At 41.4% G+C, this 21,257-nt stretch overlaps 1 protein-coding gene across 3 annotated transcripts in view; it reads left to right on the forward strand.

Moving 5' to 3' along the window:
- The first annotated feature begins 1,324 nt into the window (after window positions 1-1,324).
- Window positions 1,325-21,257, forward strand: part of LOC133413399 (nipped-B-like protein B) — a 37,785-nt gene continuing 17,852 nt past the window's right edge. Inside the window, exons 1-18 of one of the 3 annotated variants that reach the window (XM_061697719.1) lie at window positions 1,325-1,487; window positions 1,669-1,768; window positions 5,484-5,616; window positions 7,739-7,904; window positions 8,778-8,878; window positions 9,638-9,746; window positions 9,832-9,989; window positions 10,070-10,197; window positions 11,797-11,887; window positions 12,897-13,412; window positions 14,780-16,720; window positions 17,423-17,551; window positions 17,905-18,027; window positions 18,110-18,172; window positions 18,445-18,534; window positions 18,835-18,944; window positions 19,039-19,125; window positions 20,971-21,202. In XM_061697719.1, coding sequence (XP_061553703.1) covers window positions 5,553-5,616; window positions 7,739-7,904; window positions 8,778-8,878; window positions 9,638-9,746; window positions 9,832-9,989; window positions 10,070-10,197; window positions 11,797-11,887; window positions 12,897-13,412; window positions 14,780-16,720; window positions 17,423-17,551; window positions 17,905-18,027; window positions 18,110-18,172; window positions 18,445-18,534; window positions 18,835-18,944; window positions 19,039-19,125; window positions 20,971-21,202 — 4,108 coding nt within the window. In that variant the 5' untranslated portion in view covers window positions 1,325-1,487; window positions 1,669-1,768; window positions 5,484-5,552. Of the gene's footprint in view, window positions 1,769-5,483; window positions 5,617-7,738; window positions 7,905-8,777; window positions 8,879-9,637; window positions 9,747-9,831; window positions 9,990-10,069; window positions 10,198-11,796; window positions 11,888-12,896; window positions 13,413-14,779; window positions 16,721-17,422; window positions 17,552-17,904; window positions 18,028-18,109; window positions 18,173-18,444; window positions 18,535-18,834; window positions 18,945-19,038; window positions 19,126-20,970; window positions 21,203-21,257 lie in introns of all 3 variants that reach the window. The other 2 variants (XM_061697722.1, XM_061697720.1) reach the window with 2 other exon arrangements.

Here is a 21,257-nt window from a genome sequence, read left to right on the forward strand (position 1 = left end):
TGCTCCAAATGTTTCCACTCTGCAGCGTCTCTCTTTGGCGTGACGTGCATGTAATACACAAAATGTTTGGCGACAGGTGTAGGTCAACATGAATCCAGAACTAAACCCTATCGAGCATCTGATGGGCCCCCTCAAATGGAAGGTGGGGCAGTGCAAGGTCTCTTAACATCCACCAGCTCTGTGATGTCATCATGGATGAGTTGAAGAGGATTCCAATGGCAACTCCAGTGGAAACTCTGGTGAATCCCATACCCAACATGGTTAAGCCAGTGCTGGTAAATAACTGGAGCAATAATAGTATTGACAGTTTTGACACAATTTGTACCTTTTCACCACAAGTTGTGTAGTCATTTTTATTGCCAGTGGTTTTGACATTTATGGGTATGTGTTTAAGTATTTTGAGGGCACAGTAAATTTCCACTGTCATATTAGCTGTACACTGACTACTTAACATTGTAGCAAAGTCTGTCCTTCAGTGTTGTCCCATCAAAAGAGACACAATGTTGCCAAAAGCATTCCCTCACCTGCCTTGACTCACATATGAATTTAAGTGACAGCTTATTTCTAAAACAATAATATGACTTTGTAGCTATAATAGCTTCAGATTTTCTATTTATTTATGTATTTATTTTACAATTCTTCCAGAAGTGGATTCGTGAGGTCACACTATGATCTTGGACAAGAAGGGCTGGCTCTAATTCTTCTCTAATTCCTAATAACCTAATTATATCAGATTGAGGTCAGGACTATATGTTTTCCAGTCAAGTTCATCCACACCAAACACTCTCATCGATGTCTTTCTGGATCCTGCTTTGTTCACTGGTGCACAGTAGGGGTTGAGCAACTAAATATTTTTTTTGTAGTCGAAGTCGATTGGCAAAGCATCACCAGCGATGCAATCCAGCGTCTGGTGATGCTTATTTGTTCCCGACTTCAGACTGTAATTGACTGCAAAGGATTTGCAACCAAGTATTAAAAAAAGTAAATGTCTGATTTATGGTAGTTAGTTTGCCCCATTACTTTTAGTCTGTTAAAAACTGGGTGGAAAGTCTGCAGTGGAAGCACATCTGGTTAGTTTCATTTCAAACCCATTGTGGTGGTGTTTTGCGCCAAAAAGATGAGAACTGTGTTGACGTCCTGATATTTATGGACCTGACGCTATCTATCTATGTATCTATCTAGCTATCCATCCATCCTCTCTGGGCAGTTGTGTTGGTGGTGAGTGATGGTGTGTGTGTGTGTGTGTGTGTGGGGGGGTGCTGTCGGTTGTCCCAGCGTCCCTCCACCCCACCACCCCTCCCGGAGGAGCTGTTCGGACGGCGGGACGGAGAGGGAGCTCGAGTCTCCTCTCCAGCTGCTCATCCTACTGCTGCTGCTGCTGCTGCTGCCAGGCCTACTGCTCCTCCCCCTCCACCACCACCACCACCTCCTCCTCCTCCTTCTCCTTCTCCACCACCGGAGCCACTTCTTTCTCATCACATCCTGAGGTAAATACGGCCAGATTTAAATTCAAACACATACACGGGCTCCATCGCCACCCCGCCGAGGCCGCCTCATCGTGTACACCGGGCGGCCCTTTGGACGATCGCTCTCCGGCTCGGCCAGACGTGGGGAAGCTCCCGGACGGTGATTTTGTGCTTTTGTACCCCCTCAACGTTGCCTCCGTAGCGGTCGAGTCGGGGATACGCTTCCTCCTTCTGGCAAGAGAGACCCAGGTTTTGTGAGGAGGTGGAGATGCGACGTTGAAGGCCACCGCCGAGCAAGCGAGGTGAAAACCCCGAGACACCCAGCCTAGCCTGGCCGAGAAAACGCGCGGCTAAGGCGGCTAGCTGGTTTTGATCCGGCGCCGGGGGGATGCGATGCAACTTACGGCTAGACGTAGCCAGCTAGCCTAGCTACATCTTCAGTTTGTCGCTAGCCGGCTAACCCTCGACTTACTTTTACAGGCGCTGCTCTTATTATACGTCAACTACGACAGCTAAGTCAAAATAACTAAGTCATTACACACTGACAAGCGGCGTTAAAGTGAAGTAGTGTCGCTATTGTTGGCTTGTAGCGTCCCCCTGAAAATAAAAAGCCTGACTGTGACGGCGTAACAAAAGGCAGGAATTGAGACAAGGTTTGGTGGATTGGCCATCCTTTCTTGTTTTGTTGTTAGCACGGACATGCTAAGCTAACTCGAGACACAGAGGCAGAATTCCGTTCACTTCTCGTTTATAAACATAATATACGCGCGCTACTACGGTCGTTTAAATTTGTGTTTTGTGGAGGGGGGCTCAAAGGAGCACATAGAAGGATGAAAACGGTTGTGAGAGCAGGACCTTCTGGGTCAGACAGAAGTTACCAAGCAGGCTAGCCTGGAAGGCCTCCACACACTATTACACCGTAGCAATAACATTAATATTAATAAACAATAATACTCTCATAATACAGGGTTTTAGGAAATTCACTGTGCACACTGTTTATTTATTTATTTATTAACACACGTTTCAATATAGAATACAAATGTACCTCCTGTATTCTATATTGAAACACGATTGAATTAGGGCTATGTCCTTACAGAGTTAGACCACACACGCACAAAACATTTTTGCAAACAACTTTTAAATCTGCTGACCTATAGTTGTCACTGAGTTGCTAACTACTGTTCGCAGGTGTCTATATGCATATAGGATACTATAGTGTAGGTGTATATAGTGTCTATGTCAGTGTTTCACAACCTGCAACAGAGCCCATTTTACAAAAAAAAAAAAAAAAATGTTGTTTTCTTTATGGCTGGTATCTTCGGACAGAAATATGAATAAGTTGTTGTCAAGACCAACAAAATATCAGAAGCAGGAAAATCCTAACAGTTATCTATCTACAGACATACAGCCTTAACATTATTTACTCATTTGCGGTCACGGTATCATATGTTTTAAGCATGCATCCATCCATCCATTTTGTGAGCCGCATATCCTCACAAGGGTCGCGGGAGTGCTGGAGTCTATCCCAGCTATCATCTGGCAGGAGGCGGGGTACACCCGGAACTGGTTGCCAGCCAATCGCAGGGCACATACAAACAAACAACCATCCGCACTCACATTCACAACCACGGGCACTTTAGAGACTTCAGTTAACATACCCTGCATGTTTTTGGGATGTGGGAGGAAACCGGAGTGCCCCGAGAAAACCCACGCAGGCACGGGGAGAACATGCAAACTGCACACAGGCCGGGATTGAACCCCGGTCCTCAGAACTGTGAGGCAGACGCTCTAACCAGTCGTCCACCGTGCCGCCATGTTTTAAGCAATTGTTAGCAAATAGACACATTCCATACCTTCGTAGTCACATGAACTAGCATACAGCTTTGTCAATTTTCCTGGAAGGAGGTTTAGATGTCACCCTGCAAAAGCGATGCACATTGGATATGGTCATCTTTGTCATCTTGAAGACAACTTGTGTGAAACAAAGGCATTGTGGACATTTTATATTTCTCCAGGTGCTTTGTCACCGTCTCCTGCCATAGGGCTCCGCCAGTGACCTGAACTGGAAGGAAGTAAAAGACATGTTTTGCCGAATGCCGAAGTGACAAATTAACTTACTGGGCCTTTATAGTTGATCACAAAGCTGATATGCTCGCAGGTAGTCATGACATATTCTGTTGTATGAATGGCAACAGGTGGACACACAGGTGTACTGTACCGTTTGCCATGTGAAGGATGAGCATTGTTCTCCCTGTAACTGTGCGTTGCTGGCATAGATAGATGAAGGTAGATGTATTTGTAATTAATAAATAATAATTCTTGGACAAGTGTGCCACAGCACCTTGTTTGGGAATCACTGCTCTAGAAACATATAGTGTCTTTAAATATGCAATATGTGTCTATATACAGGAGGTGCAGATGTACAGTATTATGTATGTGCACAGTGACTTTCCAGACATCCTGTATAACATGCTCAGTTTGAATCCCCATTCATGACAAACAATCAGTGTTGGGAAGATTACTTTGGAAATGTAGCTGGTTAGAATTACAGGTTACCCTGTTGAAAAGGTAATAGTGTTACTATTTCTATTACGTTGTCAAAGTAATATAACTGATTTCATTTGATTACATTTTTAAATCACTTTTCTTGATTTTGAATGAATGCTTCCAACTGTAAACCATTTTCACAATTTAGGATTCTAATAGTGTCAAAATCTTACAGCAGTATTTAAGACTACACAAAAACAATATAATAAAAGACTCCATAAGATTGAAGTTCAGTAACTTTATTTTTGTTTACTGTAAGAACAGCTGTATACAGTACACTTACTGTAACATTTGTCATTGTCTTAACAAATCTGTAAACTTTCAAAGTCAAGACTTTCAACAGTCAATGCAAATTTGGAGCATGTCTTAAAGCACTTTCTCCGTATCATTCAAAATTCAAACTGTGTCACAGAATGATGCATAAAGCAAACAGATATTACAGGCTACGTACTTATAAATGTGGCCTCACGTTCCATATCGGGCGAAACTCAAAATAACAAGGATCCCCGTACGTTGTGCTGCATATATTTGCACACAACGCTGTACCAGTCACACAACAAGGAGACTGGGAACGAGAATTTATCTTAAGGAACTTATGTATGGAGCAGGTGTAGAACCATTTCCATCCCCAAACATTATGACAGCGTTTCCCAACTGCATCTTACATAAGAAAAATCTCAAGGCACACCATCAAACCCCCAAAAATGTCACAAAATGTATATTATTGAAATAATTATGAATATGATGTGTGGTGGTTGTATTTGTTCTCCCTGTCACTATATGTAGCTGGCATAAATAGATGAACAAAGATGACTTGCAAGTGTAAACCTAAGATACAAGCGCTGTGTACTGGCAAGGGACTCAACTCACTTCATAACATGTTACAATTTGGCAGATGTAATAAGTAAATACTCTTCAAAAAAAGAGGCTTCAATCGGTTTATTGCCACTCTCAGCTGAAGGTTTCTGCCAAACTAAACAAAAGCAAGAGAATTGCATGTGTAATTATAGCAACCACATAGCATGCTAACATATAATTAGAAACTCCAAAGGCACATGGGCTAACAATTAGCATCTACTCTTATGTAGCGGTGTTGCAACATATATCTGAAATTAAACGCTGCAGCAACACATATACAGATAATATAACAATACTCACAGGCATCATTTCTTTATCCTTTGCGAAGAACGACTAATACCGGTAATTCTGCCGTACTGAGAAGGCGCCACTGTATTAGTCTTACTAAATTAAGTGTATTGTTGCAGATGTAAAAATGTTGTCATTGTTGGCTGCACATCTATAAGCACTAGCACCTACTCCTGGTGAAAGGAGAAAAGGAACAATGACTGTAGTAGCAACGTTGTTGTGTGCACACCTGTATTACCGCTTTACGTGTTTCATGTCTTAATGGCTGCCGCCTCTTTTAAAGATGCTGCTTTGTTATAATACATGTTTTTTTTCCCCCCACAGCATTTTGGAGATGTGAGGAACGGGAAGCCCCTTGGTGATATCGAGCAGCATTTTGACCTCATCTTCAGTATGAATGGTGATATGCCTCATGTTCCTATCACAACTCTCGCTGGAATCGCAAGCCTCACGGACCGTAAGTGTGTCGCCGTCTCTCTAATTTGGCATTTAATGAGCATCTGTGATGTTTTTTTCAATGTACAGTGAACCCTCGGTATTTGAGGGCATTAGGGACCAAGCCCAGACAAGTAATGGATGCCCCAGCCCTAAAAATGTTTATAATTGCCTATATTAAACCAGAGGTGTCAAACTCATTTTAGTTCAGGGGTCACTTTCACCCCAATTTGATCTGAAGTGGGCTGGACCAGTATATTTGTTGCCTAATATGCTATAAATAATGACAATTGAAAATGTTTTCTATTTTGTAAGTATTTTAAGTACATTTGGAAAATATTCACATTTATTGATTATTATTATCTTGACGCAAATCTTGTTTCAAATCATATGTGCCATCTAAAATTTCTTTTAAAAATACGTTTTCATTTACACGTGGAACTTACAGATCACAATCGATCTATATACTGTATGTAGCTTTTAGAAAACAACTTGTTATGATGTATAAATCATTTTAAATGCACATAAATTTCCACATACATTTTTTACTGGCCTTGCTAAGATGTCCGTGCTTAGTCTGAGCTAGACAGCTAGCTAAACTCTGAATAGATGGTGCAAGACATATCCTCATAGTAGTTTGCAGCTTTTATTTACAAACTTGACATTAGGCCGATTGGCAGAGTGAAACTAGAAAATGAAGACAAAATAAATTCATTAGCTATGTGTATTTATAACTTATATTCAGAGTAAGCGCAAAATAGAAACTTAAATTAGCTGCTCATATAATAGTCACTCAGTAGCTTGCTGTAAAAAGCTGCCATATTTGAGCTACAACACAATGTGTCTATATCGGGTAAGCATTAGTCTGCATAAATAATTAGCAACCCATATCCACTATTAGCATTCATCAAATTAGCTTGTACAACTCAGTAAAGATGTAACTTTCAACTTTTTGCTGTCTGGGGTCACCACAGTGAGTCACTCGCATGATTTGTTTGGCGCAGTTTTTACGCTGGATGCCCTTCATAATGCAACCATCCCATTTTTATCCAGGCTTGGGACTGGCAGTGGCTTGGAATTGGTGCACTGACCCGTCTGCATTAAAGGCAGCAACATGTAACACTGCAGTCCCAGTCACTAAAATATTTTTATGAAAATGTTCCGAGTAACTTCACAAAATGTTATTTAAATGCACATTTGTGCATTAAATATATGATATGATACATACATCCGTTACTTCTGCAGGAGTTAGACAAAATTTCGTATTGCATACATGGATTTCAAGGGATCTTTATTCTCACTCAGCTACATTCATATTGTGGCAACGCTTTCGGTTTGGTTGTCATGAGTTTCAAAATAAGAGTATGTATAAATGAACTAAAACTGGCCTGATCCTGCTTTCTGCGACATCAAACCCACAAGGAGCATTGCCTGCCTGTTGTGGACCACTCCTGGAATCTTCCATCACGCTGCTGTTTGCTGTCAAGCTGGCCGACTTCCAGCTGGTGGCCAACGCTATAAACTCCTGGCGGCATTTTAGGGCGAAACAGAATTTGTGAATGGACAGGTTTTTCATCTAATAGTTATTAGTTTTTTATTAGTTTTAAGACAGTTTTGCAAGTCGGTGAGTTTTTGAATGGTGAACCGCACATTTAAAAATTTGTATTTTGTGTGGTTTGTCAATGGTTCTCATTGTTTTTTATACCAAGTACAACCAAACAAATTCAGTACCACCATTATGACCAACAGTGAAATATAGTCCCATAGTAGGCCTACTTTTTCATAAAAAACAAGATGCAAAAAGCATATTTAATTTTAATATAAGCCACTGTAACATTTGATACATTAACACTCCTTGTAAATATAGGAAAATAAAAAGTGTACTTAAATAATGATCCACTTAGAATATATTGCAAATAAAAGTGAAATACAAATTGTGTTGTAGTACCTAAATAAAACTTTAAAAACAAACAGCTCCTAAAGATTAAATGCAAATTTGACATACTAAAAGTTAAATACAACTGAACTGTACTTTGGCAGTGATTCTTTTTGTGTGGTCACTGGTCTATGTAGTCTGGCATCACTGTCACATTTTCCAATGCAAAATTGCCTTAATGATGCCCCCCATCTCTCACCCCACATAGTGTTGAACCAACTTCCACTGCCCTCACCTCTCCCTGCCACCACCGCCAAGAGTCTGCTCTACAATGGACGGATCTCCGAAGAAGTCAGCAGCCTGTTGGTGTGTCGCGACGACAACCTGGTGACTCAGCTGGCGCATGGCCTTAACCAGGTGTCCACAGAACACATGTGAGTATCTCCTGTTTTAGGAGGCGCGCTGGTATTACTGGTTTGTAGAGGGGTACCGAGTGTCAATTGGCACTGGGATGAAAATGTGGCGGTGCCTCCATCTGTTCAATGATTCAGAATTATATTTGGAATTATCCGGTATCGTACAGGTGGTCCTTGGTTTGGAGTTCGTTCCTTTAGTGGTGAGGAACCCGATTTGTACGTAAATCAATGCTAACGCAGTAGTAAAATCATTTAATTACAGTTAACATTTGCATGAAAAACTCTTGTAGACCATGGATATGCAGTATAGCAATACAATTAAAAAAAGCAAGTACGGCTTGTTTTCTTGTGCCATGCGACCATGTATTCTTACACTGGTGCGCAAACTGCACTGTTTGTAACCTCAAAACTTCGTATGTCGGAAAAGTCGTATAATCGAGGACCGTCGGTATTGCAACATTTTGTGATTTTATTGTATTTTTCCATTTTGGCTAACAAACAAAAATACTTTTTATTGGACAATGACGATATACAGGTCCTCTTGTGTGTCCTTTCACACTGATTACTCAAACAATAAATAGTGCTGGATGCCTACAGTCAATTTCAAATATGTGTTTTGACTTGAAGACTTGTGCTAGTTAGAGGTGTAACCGACATGAAAAGCTGTCTAAGGGAGGCGGTTTACAAAGGAGTTCCGCTCCTCTGGTGATAACAAAACAATTTTTATGCTGTTTTCTGATATTTCAACGGTCACAACATTCAGTCATTGCTTTAGCACACAAGTCCAGCCGCTTCTCCAGTTTAGCTGAATGACATACATCCTGAAAAAAGACCATTGCCAGTGGTTGTTTACATTGTGTGACTGTTGTGTTGTTTTCGTGTGCTTCACAGAGAGCTGAAGGACAACTTGGGGAACGATGAGCCTGAGGGTGACATGCCAGTGCTCCTGCAAGCTTTGCTGGCCAGAAATCCCAAAATCTTTCGGGACAAAAGTACGACCTTGCAGTCGACAGTCACACATTATGCAGGGCAGCATGCTGAAATTCTGCATTTGTACACTCAGTAGAAATAAAGACACTTGTGTGTCATTTTGTATGCAAACAGTTTTGGTCCAGTGCTAAGATGTGGTGTTTATCTTCAAGAAAGGCACTAACTGAAGCATTTAAGGGAGCAGGGAATGTGTTATTGGAGTAGCACTGTATGTATATTATTGTAATACTATTTGCCCAGGCAGCATGGTGAGTAGTGGTTAGCATGTCTGTCTCACAGTCAGGTCCTCCTATGTGGAGTTTGCACGTTTTCCCTGTGCTAGCTTGGGTTTTCTCTGGGTACTTCTGCTTCCTCCCACATCCCAAAACCATGTTACCTGAAGACTCAAAATTGTCCATAGGTGTGGATGTGATTGTGAATGTTTATTTGAAGACTCCAAATTATCCTTAGGTGTGAGTGCGATTGGTTGTTTACCTATATATGACCCGTGATTGGATGGCGACCAGTTCAGGGTGTACCCCTCCTTTCACCTAAAGTCAGCTGGGAAAGGCTCCAGCTTACCCGCAAACCTAATGAGGGTAAAAGCTAGAGAAAATTGATGGATGGATTTTTGGGAGGTTTTTCACATCCAGTAGGGTCTGAACTCTGTTTCATAACTTTCATTAACTTTGAAGCCATTATTTTGGCGATTTTTGTATTTTTCCTTGGCGTCAGCGTCGTGCAGATACTGTCGATAACATTTCCCCCCGTATTTCCCTTAGGTGTGATCCAGCAACCAGCGGTACAACAGTATAAGATTTCTCCAAACCAAGTGCACAGGAGTCCAGCACCAAATTATCAGCAGTCCCCAGTCACTCAAAGGCCTTCTGGGTAAGATAGCAGAAAAGTGGATACACTGCAATTTGTTTTATTTATTTATTTTGAACTATGAAAATTACATTGTACCATTGCACAGATGCTTCAGCTCGCCACAGTCCAGGTCCGGAGCTCGATTCATATCACAGCAGCAGCATTCAAACAGCCCCATCCCCAGTCCCTACACTCCTCAAAGTCCTGCTGATTACATGCAATACAGTCCACCGAGTTACTCTCAACACCAGCAGACGCAGCAAGGTGGGTCGTAAGAATAGACACTGTGTATTGGTCATTACACATAATAACTCACTGGCAATGCAATTCACTTTCTGTTCTAGTCGGCGGTAATATTAGGAATCTCCACAACAAGGTGTCAGGACAGCTATCGAGTAACGCATCCAATCATCACGCCAAACCAGACTCGAATGACGACTATGTCAACATCGCGCACAGACTTGGAAATGAGGTATAAAAAAATAGCTAACAAAGTTGACAATAATGAGGGAGTATTAGGGTAACCCTAGGGGAAAAAAATACACTACAAGATTAGAGGAATAAAGTTAGATATTTTCGAGAAAGAAATGGTACATTTTCAAGAATGAATTCATATTTTTTTCTGGATTATAGACGTAATTATAAGAGAATACGGTTGTATATTCTTGAGATAAAAAGTAATTTTGAAGAAAAGTATTTTTTTATTAAAGCTGTATATTTTTTCAAGTTAAAAAGTCATACATTTTTGAGAATTACGTTTTATATTATTAAGATTAAAGCAATAATTTATGGGTATAAAATCGGAAAAAGATAAAAGTTTCAGATTTTTGAAATTCAAATCATGTTACGAGAATTAAATTGCATACTATAAAGAAAAATTATGCATTTTTCGAGAAGAAAGTTGTTTAATTTTTCGATTAATGTTGTAGTATTATTGTGGCGGCACGGTAGAGACTGGTTCCATCGTCTGCCTCACAGTTCTGAGGACCGGGGTTCAATCCCCGGCCCTGCCTGTGTGGAGTTTGCATGTTCTCCCTGTGCCTGCGTGGCTTTTCTCCAGGCACTGCGGTTTCCTCCCACATCCCAAAAACATGCAGGGTAGGTTAATTGAATACTCTAAATTGCCCATAGGTGTGAATGTGAGTGTGAGTGTGACTGCTTGTTTGTTTGTTTGTTTGTATGTGCCCTGCGATTGGCTGGTGGCCAGTTCAAGGTGTACTCCGCCTCTCGCCAGAAGATAGCTGGGATAGGCTCCAGCACGCCCGCGACCCTAGTGAGGATAAGCAGAACGGAAGATGAATGAATTAATTAAGTTCAAACAAAGTTTTTTTTAGAAGAAAGTCATGTATTTAAAAAAATAATATTCTGCCATAAAAAAGTATATTTTTGTGGTTAAAGTTGTATATTTTCTTAGATTGAAGTAATATATTTTTAGATAAGAAGTATATTTTCGCCCTAAAAAGGTGTACTTTTTCGGGATTAAAATCGTAATATTATGAGACTAAAGTTGTATATTCTCAAGAAAAACATTCACATATTTTCAAATGAAAGGTTATATATTTTTTAGATGAGTGTTCTAATATGATGAGCATAAAGTTCTTTTTTTGAAAAAGGTTTTATTTTTTCAAGGTTGAAGTTATATTTTTTCGATAAAACATCATACATTTCCGCCATAAAAAGTATATTTTTTCGATAAAAAGTCCTACATTTTTGGGATTAAATTCGTAATACTACGGAAATAAAGTTGATTATTTTGATGAAAACTTGGATATTTTCGCCATAAAATGTTGTGTGTCATCAAAATTAAAGTTGCAGTCTTACAAGAAAAAAGTTGCATATTTTCAAGATGAAAAGTTATGTATTGTGGAAAATATCTGACGATTCTCATGATGATAAAAGACTTCATCCTGAAACTATATTACTTTTTACTTCTTAAATATAAACTTTTACTCTCAAAAGATTACGACGTTCATCTTGTAGTGTAATCTTCAGAGTGGCCCATAATACTCCTTCGTAAATGTTAACGCTGAGACACACTTGAGAATCACAATTAACGTCTTGCGTTTGACAGGAAAATGAGCACTCTATGATGGCTGCCTTGTTTCCAGTCAAGTCACCACAATCTGTGTGTTCCCCGGCCGAGAGTGAAGAACCGTCTAAATGTACGTAGCCGTAGAAACCACTTGACAATAGACAAGAGATAGTGGAACCTCAGACCTCATAACATGCTGGTTGACCTCCCATTGAATGCATATATTATTATTTCATTGTTTTTTGTTTTGTTTTTTTCTTAATAAATGAAATTCATCCATCCCTACCATTGGTAACTATCTGGGCTATGTTTTTAACTAACAATGTAATGTACTTTTAGTCATTGAAGTTGTCAAATAAGTTGACTCAGTTCAATGCAAGGCATATTTTTGCAGAAATGTTGGGTCAGATTCTGAATTGTACGACTTCTGAGGTTCCACTGTATCTTTACACCAAATGGTGTGTAAATGGGCCACCTTTTTTTCTCAATTTTGACACTCCACTGTCCCAGTGCCTGACCTTAAGTTTCACAAGATTTGCTGAAGCATATTTTTCCTCAAACCTTGGGTTAAATTCCCAATTGTACAACTTCTGGGGTTCCATTATATCCTTAAACCAAAATGGTACAAAAATGTGCCACTGTTTTGTCTCTGTTTTGAGGCTTGCCACTGTCTCTGTGCCTTTGCTGAAGTTTTATGAGATTTGTTGAGGCATATTTTCCTCAAATTTTCGGTCAAATTCCCAATTGTGCAACTTATGGGGACCCACTGTGTCCGTAAATCAAAATTGTGCATAAATTTGACTGAGCTGAAGTTTCGCAAGATTTACTTCGGTGTATTTTTCCAGAAACCTGGGGTGAAATTCTGAATTGTACAACTTCTGAGGTTCCACTGCATCCTTAAACCAAAGTGGTGCATAAATGTGCCTCTGTTTTGTTTCAGTTTTGAGCCTCTCCACAGTCTCTGTGCCTGGCCTGAAGTTTCATGAAATATGCCGAGGCATATTTTCCCACGAACTTTGGGTCAAATTCCCAATTGTACAACTTCCCAGGTTCCACTGTATCGCTAAACTAAACGTGTGTAAATGTGGCACTGTTTTGTCTCTGTTTTGAACCTTTCCACTGTCTCGGTGTCTCCATAGGGTCCAGACCTCTGCTCATCATGCAGTCGCCTCCTTCCGACGTTCCTCCTGGTGCAGCTCCCAACATGCTGCTCTCCTCCGCCGAACGCAAAAAGAAGCAGAAGCAAAGGAGCAAGGCTGTCGGAGAGCACATGGAGAAAAATGCTTTGTACGACATCGTGAGCTCCCCGATGAAAGACTCTGCCAGGCTGACGTTAAAGCTGTCCAGAGTGAAGACAGAAAAAGAACAATACAGAGAACATTCTCCCAGGACGGATGCGGAGCAGCAAGCGCACCTCACGAACAGTAAAATCACCCTGCTGAACGACGACCAGGTATCGCCGTGTAAGTCTGTCGCAGAGGAACCGCCAAACTGTCAACAGACGCCGTTCCAGTCAAATGAGACCGCTGTCGTCTCCGCGGTGGTGCTGCTGGACGACGCCGAGGCCGACATGGACTCTCTGGCGGAGATCGAGAGGACCGAACGCGAGTCTGTCAGCGAGAGAGAGCGATGGTCCAAGGAAGTACAGGATAAAGGTACCAGTTAGCATGCGCTAAAGCAGAGTTTCCCAACCTTTATTGAGCCAAGACAAGTATTTTACGCAAAAAAAAATCTCAAGGAACACCAAAAAATAATGTCACAATAAGAAGTTGATAGCTTAACTATGTACCTTCTGCCATCTAATGGAACAGCATTTAATTGTTCTGGTTGTCACTGTACATTACTAGAATAGATAGTTGAACAAAGACACATTATGTATTTGAAGTAAATGCAAATTTTGGACCAGTTAAGGGAAATTGTATAATTTGATGATCTCTCAAAGCACCCTAATGTGACACGGCACAGTGGTTGGGAATCACTGCCCAAGAACAGGGATGGGCAAATTTTCTGCTCAAAGGTTACGTTTGATTTCTGAAATGGATAAATGGGCCAGATCATTCGTACATTAAATAAAAAATATTAAAATGTGTATATAAAGCTGTTAATTTTTATAACAACCTATTTATCTATCTTATCTGTCTGTCTGTCTGTTGATATATTTATTTGTATTATTTATAATGAATTTAGTCATGATTAATTAATGAGTTAAAAATATGAATAACAAAATACTGGATATGTAAAATGGTTTACTCTAATAATTGGATTTGTAATTAATTGGAATTAGTTAAACATTTATTTAGTAGGCGACATGGTGCGACTGGTTAGCACGTCTGCCTCACAGTTCTGAGGACAAGGGTTCAAATCCCGGCCTCGCCCGTGTGGAGTTTGTATGTTCTCCCCGTGTCTGCGTGGGTTTTCACTGGGTACTACGGTTTCCTTCCACATCCCAAAAACATGCGTCATAGGTTAATTGAAGACTCTAAATTGTCCGTAGGTGTGAATGTGAGTGCGAATGGTTGTTTGTTTATGTGTGCCCTGCGATTGCCTGGCAACCAGTTCAGGGTGTACCCCGCCTCCTGCCCGCAGTTAGCTGGGATAGGCTCCAGCATACTTGCGACCCTAGTGAGGACAAGCAGTGTAGAAAATGGATAAATGAATTAACCAATTTTTTAATCAACTTAATTTAATAAAATAACAATCATTTAATAAATGTTTATGTCTTGTACATATAGAATTGTTTATTTTATATATATTTAAAATATATATTATTTACCATAAGTCAATCAACCAGTTGTTCAAAGAAATCAGTGAATAAAAGAAATTTTTAATTAACCAATTTTAGGGAAAAGAGCAAAATTAATAGAGGACTCTTGCTCATGTAACTGCTCAGCTAACCCTATTAAAGAACGAAGCAGGCCTTATGTGGACAAACCCTGCCCTAGATTTCTGGGTGGGGAACCCTAGAACTTATCTATCTCTGTCCCCATATCATATACTAAGCTATTATGTTGTCATTTTGCAGACAAACCACTGAAAAAACGAAAGCAAGACTCATACCCTCAGGAACCGGGAGTCGACACGAGCGACGGTTTCGCCCTGCAAAGCGGCAACGCCGGCAACCAGATGACACCCAAGAAGATAAATGCAGCGAGTAACGGTTCCGGTCGTCCTGCTCTGATGGTCAGCATCGATCTGCAGCAGGCTGGCCGAGGATTACGGCAGCCCGTGGTGATGCTGGAGGCCAAGCAGCTGTGCGACGAGCACATCCTGCGCTTCAGTTCTGAGACAGAAGCAGAGAAAGACGATGCCTGCCAACCAGCCATTACCAAAGAGCAGGCCGATGAGTTCAGTATGTCCGGCTCGGATAGCCACCCGAAGGAAAACAAGGAAAGTCAGCGGGACTCCAAACACAGAGTTGAGGGCGGTAAGTCAGACGGAAGGTGCGGAGACTCGCCGAGGCTGAAGCAGAACCGGGATCCTGAGTCTCGGCTCAGGGATGAAAAGAATGACAACGATCACTGTCAACCGGAGGCCCTTAAAACCTCCAGCAAGGCAGAATGGAACACCGGTTGTAATAACGAAGACAAAAGCAGGGAGAAGAAGAGGACGAAAGATCATGACATCGAAAAAGATAGGAATAGGGACAAAGATAGGGTCAATGACCAAGATGTGGATAAGGAAAAAGAGAGAGACAAGACAAGGGATAAGATAAGAAATAAAAACAAAATTAGGCAAAAGGATACGGACAGAAATAGGGATAAGGATCGAGATAGGGAGAAGGAGGTGGATGGGGACAGAGTTAGAGATAGGGAAAAGGACAAGGACAGAGATAGGGAGAAGGAGAGAGATGTGGACCGAGTTAGAGATCGGGAGAAAGATCAAGGCAGGAATAAACATCAAGGTAAAGATCGAGTAAAAGAAAAGGACCGAGTTAGGGAGAAAGACAGGGATAAAGATCGATCTAAGGAGAAAGAGCGGGATAAGGAGCAAGATAGGGAGAAAGATCGATTAAAGGAGAAAGAGCGCGATAAGGGGCGAGATAAGGAACACGATATGGAGAAAGCTCGATTAAAGGAAAAGGAGCCTGATAAAGAGAAATATAGATTAAAGGAGAAAGAGCAAAATAAGGAGCCTGACAGGGAGAAAGATCGATCCAAGGAGAAGGAGCCGAATAAGGAGCCGGATAAGGAGAAAGATCGATTTAAGGAGAAGGAGCGGGATAAGGAGCAGGATAAGGAGAAAGATCGATTCAAGGAGAAGGAGCGGGATAAGGAGAAAGATCGATTCAAGGAGAAGGAGCGGGATAAGGAGAAAGATCGATTCAAGGAGAAAGAGTGGGATAAGGAAAAAGACAAAATTAGGGAGAAAGAGCGCAATAGGGATAAAGGTCGGGAACGAGAGACGGATGACAGCAAAGAAAGAGTCAGGGAAGACAAGGTCAGGAAACACAAAGCGTCGAGAGATAACATTAACAAACGTGACCAGTGTTCAGATGGGACGCCTAAACAGGATATGGATCACAAAATCAGGCAAGATGGCAGCAGACACTGCAGTGACCTCAGTGGTCTTGAAAGGTCAGACAAATCCATTTTTCCAACCTCACAAAATAAAAAAGATAGGAAAGGCGGGGATGAAAGTAAACAACTTTCCCTCGAGAAAAAAAAGAGTGAGTTCCCCCCGTACTTGCTGGGGGGAAACTCGGGAATGCTGAAGAACTTTGTGATTCCCAAAGTGAAACGGGATGTGGTCGATAAAGCTCCCCTGGTCTCAGGGGACTTGGTTGACGTCTGGAAAGAACCTCGTGTTCTGCTGGAGAGGAAGTCGCTGGTCCAAAACCTCAGCAGAGGCGCGAAACCCATTGTGATGCTGCGGCGACTGAACGTTGACAACATACGAAGCATCAAGAAGGAACTCAAGGAAACGTACAAGTCCCGGAAGTGGTCTTCTAGTCACAAATCGAGAGGTATTGACCATCAAATTTCTCTTGGTTGGATTTGTGGGAGGGCAGCACTGTGGACGAGTGGTCACCATATCACGAATGTTTCACAGTTCTGAGGTTTGAGGTCTAAATCTTGGCTCTGGCCTTCTTGTGTGGAGTTGGCATGTTCTCCATGTACTTGCCTGGCATCCTCCCACATTGGAAAAATGTTACTGGGGACTCTGAATGATTAATAGATGTGAATGGTAGTGTGCCTACACCAATCCAGGGTGTACCCTACTTCTCTGGGCAAATGTCAACTTAAGTTAATAGTAGAATAACTTGCCCATAGACATGTATGTGAGTGTGACTGTTTGTTTGTATGTAACCTGTGATTGACTGGTGACCAGTCCATTGTGCACGTACACTTCTCTCGCCAAAAGTCAACATACTTGTAGACTCTAAATTGCCCATAGGTGTGGACATGAGTGTGAATGGCTGTTTGTCTACTGTATCTGTGCACCTACAATTGGCTAGAGACCAGTCCACGTTGTACTCGGCCTCTCGCATAGAGTCAGCTGGGATAGGCTCCAGCTCACCCCTAGTGAAGACAACCGCTGAAAATGGATGGATGGATGGATTTGTGGGAGTTTTTTCTATTGAATAATGACTTCCATCCCAGTAAAGGTCTATGATATGGGGAGGTTATCTGTATGCTTAGCGTTCACTCACATTTTGTCCCTACAGAGATGTCATTTACTGAGAAGGCTAACAAGCGGCAGCACAGTATGATCAGTAAAACTCCCAAGTATACTGGCAACCCTGATGAAGTGGAGGAAGTATCTGATGATGACAACAACAGTGACAACAATGAGGGTAATCCTTCTGTTTTCAACATTTGCGGTTAGTTAAAACAAATACACTATGCGTTGAAATAAGAGGACTTGATAAGATTAAAAGCACCAATGATGAACAGACCCCATATTGACCACTTCACCAAGCCATCAAGTAAGAGAAGATCCAACAAAAGTCAGTGCAGCTCTGCTTACCTTTTAGCTTTGATGTAGTATTTCACTCTTCTGTGTCCTGACTGCAAATGAATGGTGCTAACAAAAGCCACCACTGGCTAATTAAACTCTATGCTCAGCCCATCAGTGTGGAAAAAGTATTATTTACAATGATATGTTGTTAGTATTGGATAGAACAGTGCTATTTTTTCGGGGTTTTAGTGTTGAGGAAAAGGCGGAGGAAAGATCAGGACAAGACGTGGAAGCGGGAGTCAAAAAAAGGACGTCAACAGGGCTGGAGCTCTGATGAAGGCGACGGTGATCCACAGCCAAATTTAAGCAATGGCGAGTAACCTGATTATGACAAAATGATGTATTTGTTTGTGTTTTTTTATTTTTATTTTCTTGTGGATTTCTTTTCATTCAGTGGCCAGAAAATTGAAGAAAAAACACAAAGAGAGAAAGACGTATGAAAAAATGCGACCTGAGGGTATGTGTTTTCTAAAACTATTTTATCTTGTTTATTGTATACTGTTTATATATACTGTTTATTATTATTATTTTTATTATGAATCACATTTTTTAGTGGCCTCACCATTCTTAAAAACACGTGTATCCTAGTGAAAATGTATTTGGGGTCCCAAACACAACTCAGCGAGAGTTCGCTTTAATGTCCCGATGCTTTTGCGGTGGCGTAAAAAAGAAAACAACATATTCTCATAAATATTGTCGTGACACAATTGTCTACCGTTTATGTTGCAGATTTGATGGACTCGTCCACATTCAAGAGATTCGCTGCCAGTGTTGACAACATCCTGGAGAGTCTGGAGGACGTGGACCTCACTGCTGCAGGTAAACAAGTCTGACTGTTAGCTATTAGATCCCGCTGTTTCCGGGGGATAGGGAGTAAGCCAAGCAATAGTGAATCTATTAATTGAGGCCCCCCCCTAAAAGGTGAGTATGATTACCTACAGTATGTTAATAGTTTAAACTAGTGGTTTTCCTTTTACACCAAGTACCACCTAAAAAAAATTGTGTAATGGGGGCTCGTCAATTACTACTCTACAGTAGGGTTCAGTCACTTCCCTCTACTTTTGTTCGGTAATGTAAGAATTATCATCATTATCACTTATTTGTCTACTCCTCACTCAGATGACTACGGAGATGATGAAATACCACAGGAGCTGTTGCTTGGAAAGCACCAGTTGAACGAGTTAGGCAGCAATTCGGCAAAGATTAAAGATATGGGTATCTTTTATAAGGTTGGTTGAGTATGTCCCAGTGTCCTCGTTGTAATCCTTTTCACTTGTAATGTATGAAAACTGTAATTAATTTGCATTTTCTTCCTGTCCACAGTTTTCATCAGGGAAATTGGTGAAATTTATGAACATCCTGGAGAAGAACATTCAGGACAGTGTGAAACTGTCCACATTAATGAACCATGTAAGTTATCAGGCTGATTTTTATTAGTATGCAGTTTACACTTTGGTCTTTTGGGGCTTTCAACATCATACGTATTTCTAACTTTTTTCAGTGTTATAGCTGCATAATAGTTAATTACAACAACAACAACAAAAGAAAATTAGAGACTGACACATCCGCACTCCCGCGGACCTCGCCGCCTCATCGGCAGGAACTCGTCGCCCTGCTTCGGCCCAGCGAGCACCAAGTTGCTCCGGCCTGCCCCGCTCATGCTCAGCGGAAAAACTTAAAAATCTGTGATTTACAATTTCACTTTTCAATAGGCTTTTATGAGGCACAAAATTAGAATTTTGACTCGCAAATTGTGATGTGAATCTGCTTATTTTGAGCCTTGTGTCACCATCAGTGAAGCAATCCATCATTAGGCTGAAAATTCAAAACAGTCCTATGAGAGAAATAGCAAAAACATGACATTTGGCCAAATCAACTGTTTAGAACAATCTTAAAAAGAAAGAACGAACCGCTCAACAACACCAAAAGACCCGGAAGACGATGGAAAACAACTGTAGTGGATGACCAAATAATTCTTTACCCGGTGAAGAAAAAAAACGTTCACAACGGTTGGCCAGATCAAGAACACTCTCCAGGAGGTAGGTGTATGTGTGTCAAAGACAACAATCAAGAGAAGACTTCACCAGAGTGAACACAGAGGCTACACCACAACATGTAAACCATTGATGAGCCTCAAAAATAGGAAGGCCATATTAGAGTTTGGCAAACAACATCTAAAAAAGCCTTTAGAGTTCTGGAACAACATACTATGGACAGATGATACAGATAAAGTTGTACCAGAGTGATGGCAAAAGAAGAGTATGGAGAAGGAAAGGAAAGGAACTGCTCATGATCCAAAACATACCACCTCATCTGTGAAGCATCGTGGTTGTTGTGTGATGTCATGGCGTGGGCATGTATGGCTACCATTGGAACAGGTCCCTTTTTATTTATTGATGCGATGACTGCTGAAAAAAAAGCAGCAAAATGAATTCTGAAGTGTTACAGGCAATATTATCTGCTCATATTCAGCCAAATGCTTCAGCACTCATTGGATGACGCATATGGACAATGCCCCGAAGCATACGGCAAAAGCAACCGAAGAGTTTTTTTAACGCAAAGAAGTAGAATGTTATGCAATGGCCCAGTCAATCACCTGACCCGAATCTGATTGAGCGCGCATTTCACTTGCTGAAGACAAAACTGAAGGGAAAATGCCCTAAAAAAAGCATAACTGAAGACAGTTGCAGTAGAGGCCTGACAGAGCATCACCAGGGATGAAATCCAGCGCATAGTCATGTCTACGCGTTAAGACTCCAGGCTGTAATTGACTGCGAAGGTGGAGGTTTAGAGCCAAAAAGAGCAGAATTGTGTCGATGTCCCAATATACCCTGTAATTGGCTGACGACCATTTAAGCTTGTACCCAGCTTCTGTCACCAAAACTCAACATTGGTTCATTGAAGACTCCAAATAGTCCATAGGTGTGACTGTGGATAGGAATGGCTGTTTTTCTATATGTGCCCTTTGATTGGTTGGCGACAGGTCCAGTGTGTACCCTGCTCCCCTTGCTAAAAGGTCACCTTAGGTTCAGTGCAAACGCTAAATTGCCCTCCCTCGCAATGACTGTCTATGTGAATGCTTGTTTGTCTATATGTGCCTTGCAGCTGCCTGGCGACCAGGGTGTACCCTGCCAAAAGTCAGCCGGGAGTGGGATATATTCCAGCGGCCCCAATGAGGATAAACGCTATAGAAAATGGATGGATTGAACTAACACTCCTTTATAGCTATTTGTAATTATTTGTATTGTATTGAAGGGTAACGACTCCATGGATGAGGAGCGGCTGTGGCGTGACCTCATCTTGGAGCGGGTGACGAAGTCGGCCGACGCATGTTTGACTGTGCTCAACATCATGACATCGCCGCGTGTGCCCAAGGTGGTTTTCATCGAAGACGTCATCGAGCGGGTGTTGCAGTACACCAAGTTCCACATGCAAAACTCCTTGTACCCCCAATACGATCCCACCTACAGGGTGGATTCCCACGGAGGTCAGTATTTCCATCATAGGCGTTATGCACGACTACTTGAAGAAGGCATTAAAAC

Source organism: Phycodurus eques, chromosome 15 (assembly GCF_024500275.1).
Source record: "Phycodurus eques isolate BA_2022a chromosome 15, UOR_Pequ_1.1, whole genome shotgun sequence".
NCBI lineage: Eukaryota > Metazoa > Chordata > Actinopteri > Syngnathiformes > Syngnathidae > Phycodurus > Phycodurus eques.